General features: G+C 48.8%; 1 protein-coding gene across 3 annotated transcripts in view; it reads right to left on the reverse strand.

Moving 5' to 3' along the window:
• Nucleotides 1–21180, reverse strand: part of LOC104692108 — a 95025-nt gene that overhangs the window by 63880 nt on the left and 9965 nt on the right. For all 3 annotated transcript variants that reach the window (XR_005603627.1, XR_005603625.1, XM_039564835.1), the window contains exon 2: nt 18855–19099. Coding sequence is in view for 1 of the 3 variants with exons in the window: in XM_039564835.1 (XP_039420769.1) it covers nt 18855–19099 (245 nt within the window). In the remaining 2 variants the exon portion in view is untranslated. The remainder of the gene's footprint in view (nt 1–18854; nt 19100–21180) is intronic.

The raw sequence follows: 21180 nt of genomic DNA on the forward strand, positions 1-21180 counted from the left end.
GAGATGGGGAAGAGAGATCCTCACCCAAACCCCATCCTGCTGAAAATGTCAGGAAGGACCACGCACTAAGGAAGAGCCAATTTCCCTCAGAGATCTGTGGCTGAATCCACGGCAGAGCCCTGCAATCCCTAAGATACCTCCCACTGCAGAGACAAAACAGTTCTGCCACAGGGCCAAAGCACAAGTCTGCCTCAAAGCTGACTTTTGTAACAGGTTTTAGCTCTTTATTGATCACAGCAGCAAACCAGGTGCTCCACAGATACTGCAGGAGCCTGAATTAGACCTGGAAACCCAGAATGGTTTGGGTTGGAAAGGACATTAAAGATCATCCTGTTCCAACCCCCTTTCCATGGGCAGGGACACCTTCTGCTATCCCAGGTTGCTCCAAGCCCTGTCCAGCCTGGCCTGGGACACTGCCAGGGATGGGAAGTCCACAACTCTCTGGTCAACATGTTCCAGGGCCTCCCCACCCTCACAGCAAAGAATTTCCTTCCAATCTCCCATCTAGCCCTGCCCTCTGGCACTGGGAAGCCATTCCCCGTGTCCTGTCCCTCCATGCCTTGTCCCAAGTCCCTCTCCAGCTCTCCTGGAGCCCCTTTAGGCACTGGAAGTGGCTCTAATAACCCCAGAGCCTTCTTTTCTCCAGGTTGGACCCCCCCCAGCATCCAGTCTTCCATTTCCCCCACTCCTTCCAGCAGATGGGTGCTGGGAGGGTGATGGATTCAGTTCTGTTTTCTGCACCTTGCCTGGGAATCCTGCCCTGCAAGGTGCAGAGAGGAGCTGCCCTCAGCCCCGTGAGCCCTGGGCTGCTGTGTTTCCTGGGCACTTGATCTCAGTTTTGTTTGCTTTCTGTCTCTCTGCCTGTGTCATGTATTATGGATGATTGCCATGTAAGCTCTCCTTGCTCACCACGCCAAGGAAAATAAGGAGTTTTGAGCTCTGAGTTAATCTGTGCTCTGTGCCTTAGCAGAGAACCACTGCAGGGCTCTTCCCTGGGCCAGGACACGACAGAAACCTCCCCAACCCAGGGATTCAGAGTTCTTTTTGCACCAGTGGAGGCTTCAGCCCATCTTCTCTTCCCTCCTGCCCTTCCCTTGCTGAATCATCCTGCTGGAGGGCTCACTGTAAACCAAAGGAACAGGAGATTAATAAGGATGGAGACAGCTCCACAAATTCCACAGTGCAAGCCCTGAGTCAGACACCTCACAGAACAACAGAGAAAATTGTTTTCCTCTTTCCCCTAACACATGAACCGGTGGGATTTTTTTTCCTCCACTGCACTCTGGAGCACAGAGCCTGTCCAGAGGAAGGACAATTTACACCTGGGAGCACCCAGGGAACTGCCAAGGGTGAGGTTGATATCAGGGGAGTTTCAAACCTGCAGAGAGCGCGTTGCAGTTCTGACCCAGATGTCAAATCTCTGCTTCCTGTAACATCACTTGCCACGGGGTTTACTCCAAACCTTAGGAGAGAGCTGCTGTACTCATGGAACCAAATGTCTGAGGATGAAACACAGTGGGGATGACATAAATGCATTTTAACAGGGGCATGGAACCTGGTAACTGCAGCAGGCTCAGCCCAAATCTCCACTTCCTCTGAGCAGGATGAACTTCAGCAATTCAGGCAGCATCCAGCACTTGGAAGGATCTATAAAATTTTGGCTGCAACTGTCCTTAGCTATGGATTCAGATTTCCTATAGCCCTGACCTTAGCATCTCCCCTTGAAAATGTCAATGATGAGCTGCTGCTTAATATTAATAAATTTTATCTGCATCTCAGCAAGGGCCTGCTCAGATGCTCAGGCTCAGATGAGTGCTGGGACATCTCCCTAGGTGAGGGACAATATTTCAGGACCCTCTCTTGACTCTCAAAAGAGCCAAAACCTGGTGGTACTCTTGACCCAGGTGGTGGATGGTGGTAGAAAAAGCGGGAAAATACTTTAAACGGAGTTTTTGGCCGAGAAAAATCTCCTGTTGTATGTCCTAAAAGAGGTTTTCATGGAGAATACAGTCATTTCAAGCCCTGCTCTCAAAGGCCTTATTGGTAAATTGGAGCTGACAGAAAACTGCTTCTCTCTGAATTTCCCTGGCCGAGGTGTCACGTTGTGCTGGGTGATCGATGGGACGGGCAGTGACAACTCACAGCCATTCCTGGATGACTCCAAAGGCTTTGCTGCCTCTCCTTGGGAAGGCTGAATGAAGGGAAAAACCACTCTCAGCACCCACACCAAGCTGCAGGCCCTGGACCACACACACACGATCTCCTGAGATCCAATCATCCATCTCTGCATCCATGCTGCACTGAGAGGGACCAGAGGTGGGAGCTAAAGGAGGATCCAACAACACCGTGGGACACTGAAAAATTGTTTTACACCAGTTTTAGAGGCATAGTTGGGAATATTTTAAGAATAAGAAGCAGTGCTATGTGGAAAACAGCCTGCTCTGGGTGTGGCTTCCACCTCACCTGAGCCAAAAATGGGGAGCCATCCACCTGAACACTGTTCTCTCTGCAGAGAAACCCTCGAAAGCTGCCAGCTGATACCTCTTTCCATCCTTCCCTCTCTGTTTTCCTGCTCAACAGCACCTTGGCGAAGTATTTTCTAGAAATATTTTATGATTTTGGGGTCTAGCTTGGAGACCTCCACAGGTCTCCTCCTTCTCCAGCAATTTCACAAATAAAACGCTGGCAGGGGGCTGGAAAAATCCTGTTTATCTTCTTCAGAGGGGAGGTTTCCATAGGGGAGGGGATCAAATCACAGCAGCCAGCATTTCTCCCTCGTGTTGAACCTGGAGAGAGGCCCCCTGATGTCCCCATGGACAGTTTTAAACTGGTTCCACTGGGCATACTGGAGCCACAAGTGCAGCACCCTGGCAGCAACACTCTCTCTTTCCTAATTTTTAGGGACCTCCTCACTGGTCCCAGGTGTGCTGCCCTAAAAGCGCTCTGCAGAGCACGGCGCAGGGTCTGCCCCAGAGCGCCTACACTCCTCCAGGAGCCATGCTGCAAAGTCAAAAAAAAAAGGGATTAAATGGTTTCCTTTCCCTCTCTGGGCTCAGCCGTTCCCCACCCCCCTCCAAGGCTGGCCCTGGAAGGGGTTTTTGCCTTTTCTCAGGTGATGGGGGAGGGATCCAGCGCTGGACCCAGAGGCCCCAAACCCTGCTCTGACTTTGCTGCCTGAAGCACAGAGCTCTCAGAAAACACAGATGAAAGGGAAGCTGGGGGAGGGCTCCAGACTGGGAGAAACAACCCTCGTGGCAGGTCCTTTGGCAGGGGTCAGGCTGCAGGACACAGAGGAGATATATTAAAAGGGGAAGCTGAAGGAATCCAAATAATCAGGCTCCCCACTGGATAATGCCTTGACAAGAGGAGATGCTGCCGGAGCCAACGAAAACTGACTCGCACAGAGGGGCAGAAAAGTAAAAACTCCCTGCACAGAGGGGCTTGGGCTGGCCAGGGAGACCTGGGAGGCACGGGGGAAGGGCTGAAAGCTGGAAGGAAATTAAATAATAGCCTGAAATTCCCAGGTGAAGAACAATGGAATTGAAAACAGAAAGGCCCCTGAGAGATAAACAAATCGGGACGGAGAGGCCAAACGCAGAGAGAGAGAGACCTGGGGGCTGAATTCTGCACCCTGTCCTGCCATCCCACCTGGGCTGGAATGGGGTACAGCCCTGCCAGGCACCCCACAAGGTTTGGAGAAGGCCTAAGTGGCCATCCTAAAAATTCTTATAACCTGAACCAGCAAAGCCACATGAAAAAGATCGGTTATCCCTATTTATCTGAGGCACAGAGAGATTAAACTCAGTTCTCGTGCCCTGAAAGGCTCTTTTACACTCTGTTTGTCTAAAAGGACTTCTCAGATGATATAAAATGTCCCTACTTTCCCTGGGGAAAGCCAGCACAGCCCCACAGAGAGTTCTCAGCAAGATGAGGAATTAAATCCATGCTTGGGAATCCCAGGGAAGATCCCTGGATGTGCAAGGCCCTCAAGAGGAATATTTCATGGGATATCCATCAGGAAACAACCTGGGAGACAGAAATCCATGGAACAGCTCTGAATAACTTCTGACACAGGTGTTACAAACTGCTGGAGCCTCGCTGGCTGCGACAGATGTGTTTTGATTGAGGACATGGTCCTTGGAGGGTGGCAAATTATTGACTTGGAACCCAACAGCAAATTTTTTTGTTTTGTTTTCTTTTTTGGCAATTCTGTTGTGTTTTAAAAATTCATGGGCAAGCCCTGAAAGCACTTTACCAATAAGCATTAATATTCCCAGAGGAGAAACTGAGGCCTGGGGAGTGGGAGTTGCTGCACCACAGTGCAAGAACAGGGCAAAGAACCCAGAGAGCTTCCACAGCGTTTCCTTGCCCCCCCAGCACCCACAGAGAGTCCTGCTGGGATTTACCCACTGCACTAATACTGAACCTGCCCACTCTGCTAAATTCCCTACAAATGGGAAAACGCAGGAAGCAAAGATGGAAATCTGAGTTTTCAGCTCCAACCGAAAACTGTTCCCTAGTATTGGATGCCCTTTCACACCCTGCATTCTTGCAGCACCAGCCCAGTTTGTGTTCAAAAGCCTTTTCTATTTCCTTTTCCAGTGCCACATGCTGCTGTGTCAACATGATACAGGGTCTTCCTAAACAAAGGAATGTGTGTCTAGGAACCATCCACAGGGAATGACGGCCAGAACCCCGCCAGCAGGGAAAAAAATGAGGTCCCACGCTCCTTTTTACAGCACAGCTTAAAAACTGGGAGTGGGTAGCACCTAACACCGGGTGTCGGACACAGGATGGGCGAAGTCTGACACCCTGGAGGTTCTTCCACAAGCCCAAGGATTATCCCTGCACAGGGGAGTTCATTTTTGTCCCTCTCTCTGCCCCTCAGACAGGTATGAGTGGCTGAAGGTGTGCATGGATGGGTTTGAATTCCCCCTGTGCCCGTCAACCACGGCCACAAAGACCCAGGAGAGTCATTAGACCCCGCTCTGGTCCCAGCTCTGCTCCCAGCTCGTCATTCCATCCTGGCCAAGGCACTTCCTCTGCCTTGTTGCCTTCACTCAAGCTGGTTCTGAGGCTGCAGCCAAGAAGGTTTTCATCAGAAAATGTGGTTCAGAGGGGAACATATGACCTGCAGCTGAGCTCTGTTGGGGTGTGAGACCATTGGATTGCACAGTGGCATGCCAGACCTCCTCATTTCCATGTAGGATTGATTCAGAGCACTGCCAAGGATCTGCAGGAAGCATATGCATTTGTTTAACATGGTGGGAGCACTAGGAGGAAGCTCAGGAAACATCAAGCCTTGTTGCAAGAAATCCTGCCCCTGGAAGCTCAGGAAAGTGGCCCAGGCTGAGCCAGGATGGAGTTTTCCCCCCAGGTGCCCCTGTGGGACATTGTAAAGGAGAAGTGAAGCCAAAATCAGCCTCCCTGATAACAGGGTGACCTCCACCTTTCCTGCCTTGCCTATCGCTGCAGATCCAAGCCAAGCAGAAGGGAGAGGATGTGCCTTCCACCCAGTCAGTGCCCTCTCCATCTGCACTTCTAGTTTCTGTAGTTCTTTCTATTTAAGTCCAGCACGGTTTTGAAATCACACAGACGACCTCTGGACTGGAATCTCAGTGCAATTTGCCTCTGTCAGGAGAGAAAGGGAAGCCTCAGACCCGCCAGACTTCCCTCGCGAGGACTTGGCCCCTTCATTTAGAAGAAATCCTAAATATTTGTTTTAATTGCGAAATGGATCCTCATAAACCAGCAGGCCTGTGTGCTATCAGGCTTTGGATTGCATCAAGCCTGGCATGTGGGCTCATGAGGCAGATGGTCAGGGAAAAGCACCTTGGCACAGCCTTGCCTGGCATCTCGCAGACAAAGGGCTGCACCAGGGACGGCGCTGCCATCGCAGCGCCGAGGATTTTGTCTTTCATCGCCCCTTTCCAAAGGCTGGATCCAGCAGGGTGCTAAGCTTCTGTCAGTCTCTGTCAGCCCTTCACTCCCAATGTCTTTCTCCCCACAGTCTGGCTGCTGGGGGAGTGAGGTCTCTTGGCAAAGCCAAGCCTGGGTCTGTTTTCTGAGCCGCCTGCATGGCCGTGGGCGAAGCACCAGCTCTGTCTGCATCCCCAGCCCCTTCCCAGCTCCCTTTCCTGGAGGTTTTGACTGGCTCCATCTGAAGAGTGCCCAGGCACACCCCTTACAACTCAGATTTTCACAAAGATTTAACCCTGGCTGACTCCGATCCCGAATTCAGTATCTTACAACTCCCCAAAGGAACGTTTCTCACTCGTTGTTGGGGCCAGCGATGGGGTTCAGCAGTGGGGCAGCTCTGCTCCTCCAGGGAAGGGGAATGCCCTACCCAGGAATTCCAGATGTTTTCCTCTCCCTGAAACTCCCAGAAATGAGCTCCTGCTGGTCCACACCTCCCATGGAGACCGAGGAACCAGAAGAGGGTTGGACTTGCAGACTGGAGGAGGAACACTGCTGAGGATTGGCTTCCTGTGAGCTCGGGCTGGGCAACCTGGGCATGGCTCTGCACATGAAAATTTTGCCTCTATTTAAACTCTTTGAGGGATGAGTTGAGAAAAAAGCCAGATTCCTGTGGGTGCAAGTGATATTCCTCCCTGCCCTCCCTAATGGCTGCTCAGATAAACTCCAATCTAAAACGACACCAGAAACCTTTTGATGCCTCCTCATGGCCAGCATGGCCAATTTAGCCCATTTTAGGAGATCCAGCACGAGCAACGGCACAAACACAGGCTGGTAAAATTCTAGCATTTAAGAGTATTAATTTAGCCCGGCACACTAAGTCCACAGATCTTTCTGCCAATTATTTTGGATAATTGCAACTATCACCACAAACAGTTTGAGATGTACAGGATCCGCAATTATCTGTATTACCCCCCCACTGTAAATGAAAGGGATAAGGAGTAGAACCATCAGGGAACAACTTAAAGCTTCTATTTGCTGCTGGGAACATCTGAACCATTTCTCTGACACCTCCAAAAATTGATTAAGGGGAAAGGGGATGGATGAAGGGAGATTTATCTACAAACAGACTGAAAAGAGGGCCTGGGACTGCGGAAAGGTATGATGGAAAAAAGCTGAAGAATGAAATAAAAAGGGAAATAAAGGGGAAATAGTAGAAATTATTAAGTGAAGAAGCCCGACATGGTGGTTCCAGCCTTTTTCACAACCCAATTTAGGCTTTGGCTCTGCTGAAAGGTCCCGGGGGAGGATGCAGACAGCGATGGGCACCCTGCTCTAGGGCCAGCTGGTGCCAGGTCACCCCTGCACCCGCAGCAGGGACATTGCCCACCCAGGGAGGAGCCAGGCAGAGCAGATCCAGCCGGGAATGCCACTAGAGGGCCCCTGGGCCAGCGGAATGCGGCTCACCTGGGGGCTGAGAGCTGGCCAAGCCGTCGGGGTTGAACACCTCCCGTTATCCAGACAGGTGACCTTTCACGGGGTGGCCCTTCTGCAGCCGGGCTGATGGCGATTTCGAGGGGAAAACGCTCCTTGCTCGGGCTCCAGCGCTGCTCTGGAGGTCTCCATCCAGCCCCACATCCAACCCCAGCCTGTTTTACATCTAATAAGTCAAGCACAGCCTGGAGAAGTCTGATTTCCAAGCCAGAGCAGCATCTTGCACCCATTTGAAATGTCCATTTGGAAATTCAGTGTGAATAACACAAACACAAGACAGATGCTGCCACTTACCCAAATGTCTTGGAGGAACAAATGGGAGGCGAATTTGAAAGCAAATGAAGCAACCAGATTGTAGCTCTTAAGTGGACTCTGTGCTACAGCGAGGGGAAAACTTGGCAGGGAGGGACTCAGTGCTCACCACTTTCCTTGATCTACATAAACCATAAGTGCACATGGAGCTGTTCGCTCTGAAGCTGAAGACTTAATCAGAAGCAGGTGAAAAATCCCTTTTTTTGGACCACAGGTTGTGCCTCCACAGGGACAGCTCAGCCCAAAAAGCCACTGCCAGGGGCTGGCTGGGTCAGCAGAGGCCCAGTGGCAGCTGCTCCAGGATGTGCAGCAACAGCAGCAGGTGCACGGGGAGATTTTGGACACAAACCCCTCATTTCACCCAACGCTGCCGCTCGGAGATGCTCCCTGTGAGAGCGGCAGCAGCACCGCGGCACCACTGAAGGTTCGGGAAGGAAACGGGGTGGAAAAGGGGTAAAAAGGTGGAAACGGTGGTTCTGTGTGCGAGCCCCGAGCCACCCAGACACTGAGCATTCACTGGGAGAGCACATTCCGTGCAGCTGGCATTGTGTCAGACTAGACTGGCTTCGTGCAGGAAATACTGAGCACTTGGACGCTCGGAGCGAGGGCTGGGAAGGCGTCCAAGATTGTGCTTCACATCTGCTCCTGCGAAGCCAGTGCGAGCCCTGTTTGAGCGTGTGGGGTAAACAACAGCAGCCCCAGCGAAACACAAGCACCAGCAAACGTGGGGGTGCTCTGGGGGCCCCCAGCCAGAACCTTTGGAAATGGGAGAGGAGCCTCATCCCGGCACAGCCGGCAAGGAGGAGATGCTGAGTGACCACAGCACAGGTCAGCCAGGGAAAGGTGCAACTCAAAGTTCAAATGTCAGCAGTTTGAGTCCTGACATCAATGAAATGCTGGAGTTAATCTGTTTTGCCCACACCATGTCCAGTAGCATACATCTCTCTTCTTAAAAATGGTCTTTTCTTTCAAGCAGTCTGAATTTATTCCTAAGAGAGCAACCCAAAAAAAAGCCAGGGATGCACAATCCCAGCCACCTCCCGACTTTCTGTTGCTTTTCCTCGTCACCTCCATAAAGCACAAGCCCATTAAATGCTTCCATTCCTGTTGTTGGCACCAATAAATCTAAATTTTCAAGCTTGGCAAACCCAGCTAAACAACTGGCATAGAGATAAATGATTCCTCAAAGATAATGTACAATTCTCATTACCCCAGGACTCCTTTTTGCTTTTTTTTATCCATCCCCCCAAATACTGGTTTGAAAGTCCTGGAAAAGCACAGCTTTCTCCCCCAGCAATAAAGGTACCAGTTTTCCCTGTGGATTCTCAGGTTTTTTTCCATAAGGAAATTCCCTGTGATATGGCAGCTTTCATCCAAACTGGGAGCAAACTGGGAGCTGGAAAAATGCAGCCTCCCCAAAGAGCCCAGAGAAGAAACTCCTTAGCAGCCAGCACCCCCTCCAACCACCCAATAAACGGCATTCAGCTCAAACTCTCCAGCACTGCAAGGGAACAGGAGAACAAAGGGATTTGGAGCATGGATTAGATCATTCCAAATGGTCTCAACATTGGTGCTTTGGGGGTTTTCTTTTTTTTTTTTTTCTCCTCCCTCAAGCCGTGTGGCAAAGGCTGGATTTGAACCTTTGAGGACAATGTTTTGACACAAATATTTAAGCTATTTAAAATAAGTAATAACCTTCAGTTACCTTCAAGAGTATTATATTAAAAACAGAGAATGGGATTAAAACAGATTAGCTCCCAACGTTTCTTAATGTGGCAAACAGCATCAATCAGATCATATCAATGCGAGCTGACAGCTCAGGGAAATCCAGAGGAGCAGATTCCCTTAGAAAAATGAGATATTTGATCAATTCTTGTAAATTCTTTTTTCTGAGCTGTTAGAAACTGCATTGACTTCATAAAAATGTAATGACAGCTCAGCCTTTGCTTAGCATAACATCCTGAAAGTGCCTGAGAACATTGAATTAAGGCGCCCCGGCAGCGCCGTGTGTGATCGAGGAGTAAATACTGCTGTCAATTCGCTCTCCAAGTGCTGCTGCCCATCGATTTCCTACTCGGGGAAATCAGGGAAATGCCTGCCTTGCAATCCCAGCTCTCCAGCCTGCACTTTAGTGCCTGCAGACAAACTGGTGCAGAGCCCTGGTGGGATCCATCAAGCCACGAGGTGTGAAGTGAGGGGTGAGGCAGCACGAGAGCCAAAGTTTAAGGATGCAGAAATTCCCTTTCACCTGCCCTCACTCTAACCCTCCCCAGGGAAGCTGCTCCATCCCTGGAAGTGTCCAAAGGCATCTTGGGTGGGGCTTGGAGCAACCTGGGGGAGTGGAAGGTGTCCCTGCCCATGGCAGGGGGTGGAAGTGGATGATCTTTAAAGTCCCTTCCAATCCAAACCACTCTGGGATTCTAGGATCCAATCCCCCCGCTTTTCCCAGCTACCCTGTTACCTCTCCCCCACGGGATGTGTCTGCTGGTCCTTAATTTCCCATCCCAGGAAGAACTGGGCAACCACATTGATGCCTTTTCCTTACATTTTGCTGGGACTCCTATAAATGATCCCAGGCAGAATTCCAGTCAGTTTTGGGTTTTTCCCTCATGTTTTGGAGTCATCTGTGCACGCCAACAAAGGAAAAACTACGGCTTATTTGTAAATTAATCACCACAGGGTTAGGTGGGATATTGGGAAGGAATTCCTGGCTGTGAGAGTAGCAAGGCCCTGGCACAGGGCGCCCAGAGCAGCTGTGGCTGCCCCTGGAAGTGTCCAAGGCCAGGTTGGACATTGGGGCTGGGAGCAGCCTGGGATGGTGGAAGGTGTCCCTGCCCAGGGCAGGGAGTAGAATTAGATGGACTTTTCCATCTCTTCCAACCCAAACCAGCCTATCTGCACTTATCCCACGGGGATCAACACCAGCAGGAACCTGGGGCCTGGCGAGAGCAGCCGCTGGAGCAGGGCAGCAGCACCACTGTCACTCGAGGGACCCGGGCTCCATTTGTGCTGCAGATCAAGCCAAGCTCCCACTCTCCAGCACAATCAAATCAAGCATGAACGAAGCAGAGCCTGGTGCTTAAAATGGCATTATCTGAGTGCTCCGTGGGAACCGCCATCCAAATCCCCCTGCATTAACTTGGTGTAATCTTGGAGAAATCTCTTCCCAACTGTTTTGAAATAAATCCTGTTAAATTCTGCAGGGAATTGGCCTTATCTCTGCACACCTGTGTGGGTTTTTTCCTACCTTTTCCCCCGTGCCTGGACAAAAGGGAGCGGGGCTGTGTGTGGCAGTGTGTGTGTGTGTCTGAGAGGAGCTAAAGAGACAATTATCTTCCGCTGAAAATAAACATCATGAAACTATAGATGCCTAATTTTTGCACCTGGAAGATCCTCTTACAGCTATTCACTACTAATCACTCTTAGCTAATAAATGAATAGAATAACTAATGTGATTAGAGTAATTTGCCTATTCATCAGGAATATTAAATGAATTGAATATTTTGTATTTGACTCGTCTCTCGCAGCATTTCCCTGATACTGTAATTAGCCCCTTGTCTGTTCCTGTGGCAAAAACACCACATAGCCTTCGGAACAGGACACTCGGGCTCATTCTGCATCACTGGACAGATGGACACCTGCTTTTATAGCCATACCTTTCATGCTAAAATTAAATAATCCCACTGGAAAAGGCGCTGGACTCATGATGGAAGGAAGTCAGGGCAGAAAAGAAGGATAAAACCCTTGGTTTGGAGCAAGAAAGTACCCAAATAAAGAGATTTCACAGAGCAGCCACTCCTGGTCAAGTTGGAGGTCACCCTAAGAGGTGACATCAGAGAGGTGGCAGTGACAGAGGAGCTGCTCTTTGGCTGGAAGCATTGCTTAGGAAGTTGTCCAGGAAATTCTTGGCCACTGTGCCTCTTTTCCCTATTTTCCAGGTGGGAATGTGACAGCTCTCTGAAGACATCCAGGTGAACTCCCAGACCTGTTAATACACGCTGGGATGGTGGCTGTTATATTTAAATCTTGCTGAGGAGTCAGGAGGAAGCTGAACTATGCAAATGATGATATAAAATAACCGGTGGGCAGATATTCAAATAAGGATTTCACTTATATACATAAAGGAAAAAAAAAAATTCAGATCTAGGATGGAGTTTTCCATATCTATACAAGGCTTTTCGAGAGAAGACAGCAAAGATTTAGAAAATTAATGCTGGTCCTTGTCTGCTTCTAGAAAATAATGGAGATATGCAGAACAACAGAGAAAAGATGCATTAATAAAATTGCCAAAGATCATCTGTCACTTCCTCTTGGTAAGAAGCCAAAGCATCTTTTAAAATGCATTTGCACTTAACCAGAATGATATCATAATCTTCCTTAGTCATATCTTTTCCTGCCTTCCTGCTACTCCACAAAGCAGACAGCGAGGTTTGCAGGAGACAAACTCAAAATGCTGCATTAAAATAAAAAAAGGGAGGAGGCTGCACAGAAAAGCTGCACAAACAGAATCACCTTGAGCTGAACCTTGAGCAAGAAATACACAGGGCACGTTCAGAGCAGGGAAGGAAATTAAGGAGGCGAAAACAATGAATTATTGAAGGTTTCAGGGTTCTCCAGTCTGGAGAGCTCTAAAATCAAGATGTCACACAACCCTTTTGCTGTGCTTGGTTGGAGTGATGCAGATATGAGGTGGTTGTAATCTTTGGAAAAGATTGGAGTTAATAATTATGGTTTCATTTGGGTTTCACTGCCTCTCTTTCCCAGCTGACCCCACACAGAACCAAGTCCTCTTTTCACATTTATTTGGGTCTCTTGGTTTTGGGGTTGTGGGGTTGTTTTTTTCTGGGTTTTGGGTGGGTTTTTTTTTTTAATATAGCTGCAAAGAAACCTGGACCTAAAACATATCACTGGAATTCTGCATCAGCCTCCATCCTTATTAATTATGCCATAAATCTCTACCTGAACTCCCAGATGTCCCCGTGCTGAAGCAAGATCTGGATTCCTGTTTCAGAGCTGAGCTATTGTGAATCACACACAGCTACCTGGAGAACATCCTTCGAGGCACAGACAAGGCAAAGTCTCTTCTCAATTCTTTCATATCTTGTTACACAACAAAATTTCTTTCCCAGCTACCCACAGCTCCTCACCATTATTTTACTGCCTTCCTACTTAGACCTGGAGTTTTCACTGTGAACCTGAAGCCAGTTTCACAGATTTATTTAGGTATTTTTAACACTCCCCCCGCCCTTAATTTCTCCTTTCAGATTGCTTTCAGACAGCAAGAGTGTAAACCACTTTGATTCCTGGGTTGTTGTGAGAAAAATGCTATATGAATGAATAAGTTACAATAATAATAATACATTACAGTGATAATGATGGATGTGTTTTAAACAAAGCCTCTGGCTGCCAGTGTGGAGGAGCTATGGAAAAATCAAAGATAATCTTGCATGAGGAGAATTGTAATGAGAAAGACCTGGAATATTTTATCTCTGAACTGCTCCTATCTGCTCGCCCCAGATCAGGGCTGTCCCAGTTTGACTTGAAGAGTGTGGCAGGTCTGGAACTAAATTTAGGCCCAGGTGCTCTGCTGCTGTCAGGGAGGGAGTGGTTGGATCCATCCCGGATTCATTCCTGGCCCCGCGGGCTCCGAGCCTCGGCCCCAGCGTGGGGCAGGACCCCGTGGTGCTCAGCACTGCACACACACACACACACAGAGCCCGTTTCATCCTCAAAGCCTCTGCCAGCCAGCCAGATGAAAGCAGAGAAAGAGATTAAAAGCTTCGCCCCAGCCGCCCAACAGGTCACTGGCAGGGCTGGGAAGAGCTCTCCCACTGTCACGCCAGTCTCCAGGAGAAACCCGCCCTGACAGTCCTGTCTCACTGCTGGGAAAGGGCAGGTGGACCTTAATACAGCTCATTTCTATAGGAAAATGGGGATATTGGGTCAAACTCGGTGCCTGCAGAATGCTACAGCTCAAACCAACAGGAATGCTCTGAACAAAACCTCCTGGCTTATGTAAAGAATGAGATTTTTATAGGAAGGGCCTCATAATTTATCCTAGTGGGGATACATCCTTTTCAGTTTTATCTCACCAGCTGTTTATCAAAATATCACCTCTAACACAAGCATAAATTGGGCTGGAGTGACAACCCACAATTTCTTTAGGCACGTGCACCTGTACAGTTGTTAAGGAGAGCTCCTCAATCACAGGGATTTTGGAAGTACAACAGAGACACCGAGTCCAAGACAGAAATCTTTTCTACTCCAGTTTCAATCCCAAGGGCTGCCAGACCTCGGGATGCTAAAAAGCTGAGGGATACCCTCTACAAAATATAAGGCAGAATAATGTAATGTGTCCAAATTTCAGCAGCATCCCGAGATCTGGGTGACTGCAAAGCCTCTTCAGCCACACTAAGTATAAGACACAAAGCAGCAGAGCCTTGCAAGCTCCCTAAAATGCTTTGGAGGCTCCACAATCCTCCCCCTCCACCAAGCCCTCAGCCTGTGCAAATCCCTGGCGTGCAAGGCTTGGGCTTGGGGGTCTCTGGGGCTGGGGGGGGGATTTACTCCTGGCCACTGATTTGAACGTGTGCTGAGCCAACATCCCGATTTCCTGCACTGCCTAAATCTCTCCACCCTCAGGACAGCTCCTAGGACAGACCCTGAGAAAGTAATCTCATGATTTATGAGGTTTTCTAACAATGGCAATAAGCAAGGCAGCGTTTTAAGCAGCTAACTGAATTGGGATGTGGGCTGGCTTTTTTTCTTTTTCCACAGCACAATGTGGATCTATTTAGCCCTTCCAGCTTGAATTTCAGCCTTTCTTTGCCCATGAGAAAGCCTGGTAAATGGGATTTGGGCTAGGAGCTATAGGGGAGAATATCTTTTAATTAACCAGGAGGGTGGCTCAGGGAAGATGCAGCACTGCCTCTGAGCTGAGTTTCCAGCGAGACAGTCGAGTACAAATTAAAGTAGAGCAGTAAATGCAAATCAAATTCCTGATGGCTCCGATTTACCTGGGCTTGTGGAGGACTGGGACGACTCCGGTGCTGCTCTGCAGGCAGGGCACTGCCCCTCACCCGACCATTTCCACCTGAGCAGCTCAGGTGATGTCAATCCACAAAGATTTTTTTCCCCTGAGCTCAGGGGTGCCCTGTCTCTATTTTCAAGGCAAGGCAATCAAACCTCTCATTACACTGCTGGTAGGGAAATATTTTTCCTGAGAACACAGCGAGTTCCTCCACCCAGAAAGCACAAAGTGGGCACAGATCCTGCCCTTTCTGCATCAGCAGCGTGGCTGGGGGCTCCTGCAGAGCAGGGAGGTCACGCTGAGCACGGCTCCACTGTGACTCCTGTGTCACCTGCAGGACACAGGAGGTGACCAAAGGCAGAGCAGGATTCATATCCACAAGATGTTCAAACTGTGGGGAGGTTGGAACAGAGGCAAACCTTTGAGGAACAGCTGGAAAGACACAAGCTCAGGAAAGGCCAGAGATGGGGCAGCGCAGAGCGCTTCCCAAGCAGCCCTAATGGGAACTCTCACCTTGCTAAAGGCTGAGTGAAGCAAAAACGAGGCACAGCTCCAGGAGAAACCAAACTTCCCCAGTGCCAGCACCCAGGGAATGGCTGTGCCTGCTCCCAGCATGGACACGGGGATGGAGCCGAGCCCAGAGCCTGATCCTGATACCCCCACGACTTCATTCAGTGCTGGCCCACACCCATCCCTCCCTCGCCATCCCTCCCGTGGCCCCATCGTGCTCTCCCTCGCCAAGTCCCGCAGAGTTTCGCTGGACAAGGCCTGTGAGTTAAATTTACATTTTATTTGAACAATGTTTCATCTTGTTCCTGTGTGTCTCCGCTGGCGATGAGGCAGTGAGAAGCTGATGAAATTTATTCCTGCTCTTGCTGCCATGCTGTATAAATAAAGGGAAAGGAATAAAATACTTCTCCAACAGGAAGTGTGAAGGCTTTAATGCTTTGTTTAAATATGCAGTTGAGAGACTTTGTTTATCACGCAGCATCTGTATGTGCCCACAGCTGAAATTTGCTCCCTAAAATTAAAAGATCTCGCTTTGAATGCATTTTTTATCTATGGCACACCACCAAACCTGGTGGATTTACCCTTAAATCTATGCTGGGTAAGAATCCCCCCCAAAAAGATGCCCAGGAACAACATGGCCACTGTATTCGTGTATCTCAGGTACTGTGAACTCTGGCTGGCTGCATTTCCCAAGAATAATTGGTGTATACACACACACAGGGAGATTTATATTCCCCTGCATCTCGGGCTATATACAATATGATTTAAATGGCACAGACACTGGAGAAAGTGGACAGTAAAGCGTACAGTATTTGAAAATAAACATAAAGCAAAACGGTTTGACATCCTATTTCACTTAAAATGTAAATGGTGAACATTCAGGGCATGATTTACAACCTTTTTAAAAGCACAAATGTTTTCTCTTTTTGGCCCCCTCACTCAGATGCCACAAATCAGGAGAATTCTTTGCAGCATCAAGAAATCCCCCGTGGTGGGTTGGCTCCTTTTTGTTGCTATCCTAAGGAACAGACATGGATCCCCCAGATCAGTTTTCCTGCCTCTCTTTTTGTTTTCCCCTCTGGTGTCTTGGACTGGAATGTGTCTGCATTGTGAATTTTAGGCTGTAGGCTCTCAGGGAGAGAAGAGGGAGAGGAAGGGGATGGGATATGTGAGGAGCCTGTTGCTCAAGAGCTCATTATTGCAGCCAGGGTAAACACCTTTCCATGCCCTCAGTCCTGGCTGTACCACTGCTCCCACCACAGTGTGGGGAATCCCTAAATTCCCTGATTCCTGCTGCTGCCAGGAGGTGCTGACACAGGAGAGCATCCAGATGTGCTCACAAGCTCTGCGCACGTCGCTTTTTGGGGGTCCAGCCTAACCTGTCTCTGCTGTATTCCAAAATAGCATCACTTTGTGCTGGTACCATCCCTGCACCTCCCTTCTCCTCACCCACCACCAGCACAGTAAAGATGCGGAAGAGAAACTGCCCTGAGCTGTTCTTCTCCCAGCAGAGCACACGGAAGATACCTGAGAAGCTTTTTCAGGATTGAGCCCCTTTCATTCCCAGATCACAGAACATTCTGAGCTGGATGGGATGCACAAGGTGCAGCTCTTAAGGGAATGGTCCACATCAGCTGGGCAAGAACTGACTGGAGTTCCAGCTCCAACACACAAAACCCAAAGAACCAACAGTGTCTTGTGCCCCTGAGTCATCATCTACTGACCCCCACAAGGCACAAATCCATGAAACCTGATCTCCAGGAGACCTTCCTGCATGGAGAGGAGGAGTAGACAGCCCCACCAAAGTGGTCCTTGTGCAGCTCCATGGCACCAGCACATTCCAGTCTCAAACCACGGCCACACCACAGGGATACCCCAAAAACACTTCCCAGCACCTCCTGTCCCTTTCCCAAGGCACTGGGATGCAGGATGCTGCTCTGAGCATCTGTTCTGGGTGCAGGGCTGGGTCACAGAGGACTCTGCACGACCTGAGCACGCCCTGGAGCCTCCGCCCTCCTCCCGGCCCTACAGCAGAGCCAGCCCCGAGTTTCCAGCCGCACCATCCAGCCCTTAAATCTTTAATAACCTTTCTTTTCTTTACTCAGAGCACACGAGTGTGAGCACATCTTCCCAGATCAAACCGAATCCTTAATTTAAGCAGCTGTTAATAAGGGTTAAATCTGCCGGCTGCGGTGGCCCCTCCGCTCCCTCTTCCCTGCTCTCACAATCAATGGAGCGGGAAGCCTGAAGGGTGTCCATTTTGAAAGCCATAATGAATCATTTTTCCTTAGCAAATCTGGCAAACTTCAATCCTGGTTCCTGCAGCCTCCCTTTCACATGTCCAAGCCCTCTGTGACACATCAAATTTAATGAGACTGCACAGACCTCAAATAAGGCACTGTAGCACTGCTGGGATACTTTATTAAGGAGGATCAGACAGAATGTGTTTGCTGTTTAAGGGCCTTTAAAGGCAAATTACACTTCTTTTTGGGGGGATGAGAGCCTCCCATTTTTGTTCAGTCTCTGGCCCTCCTCAAACACATCCTGCAGGCCAATTCAAACACAGAGTTAAGGTTTCTGCAAACAGGGAAAGCAGCAGAATTGGCAGCGAGGGCTGAGGGACCAGAGAGGCTCGATTGAAGGTTGTGGGGTAGGACACAGACAAAGGAACGTGTTATTTCACAAAATAATAATAATAATAATAATAATAATAATAATAATAATCTGCCTCTGACAAGCTGTGTGAGGGAACACCCCACCCTGCTAGCAGGTGCTGCCCTGGTAGGTCCAGAGAAAGGCCAAATTAACCCTCTCTGGCTGGTGGTGAGGTGGGAAAAACTTTCTAGAAAGATCATAAAATCCTAGAGTGGTTTGGGTTGGAAGGGACCTTAAAGCCCATCCAGTCCCAGCCCTCAAGAGGGATGATGTGAGATACGTGCTGAGCCATCCTTGGGGAGAAGCTGGGGCAGCCCTTGAAGAACGGGGAAAATGAACCCTTATTTTTATTGCAATATCCATATAAATAAATACAACCCCCGGAAGCAGGTAGAGTGCAGCTTTGCACACTCCAGGTTTTGGGGCAAGGGAGGCTCTTTGGTTTTGCTTGGTCTGCTCGTGGACGCTGTAACAGGTTCAAGATGAAATCCTGGATGACTTCAGGAGTTTTTTCCAGCCATAACCAGCTAAGGTTACGTCCTTGCAGACTTTTTTCCCTCAGAAAATCCCATTCTGTGCGAGGACTCGGCGCTGTGACTTTTGCTGGAGACTGCAGCAGACTCGTGGCTTAGCAACCTCCTGCTTAATTCAGAGCATCTCTTTTGAGATCATCGTGTTCAGCTTCTCTGTGTCCACCTCTGGCCACGTCCAGCTCTAAAAAGAGCTGTAATTTATTTCAGCCAGTGCCCAGGCTGCTGGACAAGGCAGTAGAAAGCCAAAACGAGTCTCTCAGCCTATGGATTCCAACTTAATTGGGGTTTATAGGGAAATATAAAAATTGGACTGGCTTCCAGAGAGCTCTCAAGGGTGCCTAAGGAAGAAAGTCTGTGTCTCAGAAGATTTTTTTGAGACTAGAGGAAAATGATAACATTTTTACCTTGTTGGAGTGAGGACCCAGCCTTCCAAAAAGTGCAGTAAGAAATAAAATCCTTTAAACATCAGAAATGCTTTGGTTGCAGGATAAACCCAGAGATGTTTCCTGTGCCAGGAGAACTGAGGCAGAATCTGTGAGAGGTTTAATTTGACTTTTCTTCTCCATCTTTGGCTGTCTGAGAAGGTTTGGGGCTCTGCACGGCGAACACAGTGGCCATTTGGATCCAGGTCACATTTTCTCTGAAGCACCTGCATTTGGAATCACAGGAAGAGTGTGGTTAATGGATCAGTTTAATGACATCAGTTCTGATCCATCTCTAATTAAGGGCTCTGCCAGGAATACAGTCAAGCAATTCTAATGGCCCAGAGGAAAAATTGTGAAGTCAGGTAGTGAAATTTGCTTATTAGACAAAATGGGAAGAAGGAGTGCAGGGGCACAGAAATCAATATGAAAGCACACGGAGAGAGCCCAGCTAATGAAGTTCAGTGCTCAGAAGTGGAATTACAAAACCCTGCCCTGCTAACAGCCTCGAGGATGTTCACCTGGAAAAGGTCCAGTTTACGTGAACTTCTAAACAATTTGTTGCATGCTCCAGCTTCCTCAGCTGGAGGATTTCACCACTTCTGGGTTTGTGTGTCTCTCAGTGCTTTTAGAGACAGCTCCATGTCTCCTTCTAGAGCCAGTTCCCTTCCAGTGGTGCCTGTGGTGGGATATTCCCAGGATTTATAGCCAGGATGGTGACAAGACTCTTGAGGATGGAGAAAGGTAGGGTCACACCTGTAGCCTGGAAACTTCTTGGATAAATGCCATAATGGCCCCCAGTAAATCCCAATAAACGTTATGACACAAGTATCCCTGGAAAATTATTCACCTGTGGCCTTTTTATCCAAGGAACTTTTCAGTCTGTTCCCACCACAGCCATTCCGGTGGAAGGTGTCCCTGCCCATGGCAGAGGGCTGGAATGAAAGGATCTTTAAGGTCCTTCCCAACCCAAACCATTCTGGGATTCTGTGATTAGCACAGAGGAGATGCATGTAAAAAACAAAAAGCCAGAGAGAAACGCTGATTCTGCCAAAAAATTAAAACCTATTTATTCTGTGGTTATCTACAGAGTGCTGGGGAGGGAAATATTTATAGGTGGGATAGTTACAGCTCCAAACCCTTCACTTGCAGGCTGGTAGAAGAGGAACAAACCAGACTCCTAGGTTTTTGGTTTGATTGGTTTTTTTGGGGGAGTTTTCATATTTTTAGGGGGAAAAGTTAGCTGAAGTTTATGAGCTTGAGCTGTGGAGCAGAGCCTTTTGTGTCTCGCTAGCCCACATAATTGCACTCCCCCCTCCTCTCACCCGGTGGCAAAGGAATGTAGGTGGAATGTCTTTACACGGAGAGCAGCTCACGCAGGGACTGCACAATGAGGGGAAGAAACAGGAGCCAATCTAAGTAAAGGATCAGGCAAGGAAAATAATATTGGGCTGTCTGCTACCACGTCTAACCCCGTGAAATGCCTCCATGAATCCCCTGCTTCCTTCTGTCTTAAAATGTCCTCCTCCATCCCAAAGGTTCAGGGCACATATCTTGTTACAGTCTCCTTTCTAACACTTCGCTTTTCCCCCTCTCCTTTCATCCTGCTGCCGCAGATATATTTACTGGCAACGGAAAAAATCAATAAAGGAGAAGGAAATGACTTGGCAGCCTTCCGAAGTGTTAAAATAATTCTCATCTAATTGAGCCCCATTGTTTTTAAACAATATTGCCAGCGGTGCAGCTCAGGAGCTTGGCCTCGATTTTCAGAAGCAACTGGTGATTTGGGGTGGTTCTGACTTTTTGGGGTGGCCTTAAAGGGACCAGTTTGGCACAGCCACGTGGGAAACATGGAGGCCCCTCCATCACACTCCTGAATTTATCTGTCCCTCGAGGGATCCCACCCCACAAGTTTCATTTGGGGGCATATTTGAGCACAGCAGCCCTAAGAAAGGCTGGACATCCCATAAACTATCCCAGCTGCCTCTCACCAGAGAAAACTGGGAATGATATTAGCAACCAACAGCCTGAACCAGGTGCATTCCAATCTGTCAATTCCTCGTGTGAGTTATTGCTACTTAAATACAGACTTTCTGTCCCAGCAGTGAAATATTCTGGCACGTGCTGTGCAAGAACATAGAGATCTGACCTTCACACTGAGCTGCTCCTTGTAAGCTGGAATCTCTCCTGGAATTCCGATTTTCCCACATTTTGTGGTGTATTTTGGAAAATCAGAAGAAGGAGGACTCGAAACGTTGAGATGCCCAAAGATCCTCTCTGTTCCCACACAAAATATTTCCTCCACAGC

Source organism: Corvus cornix, chromosome 24 (genome assembly GCF_000738735.6).
Source record: "Corvus cornix cornix isolate S_Up_H32 chromosome 24, ASM73873v5, whole genome shotgun sequence".
NCBI lineage: Eukaryota > Metazoa > Chordata > Aves > Passeriformes > Corvidae > Corvus > Corvus cornix.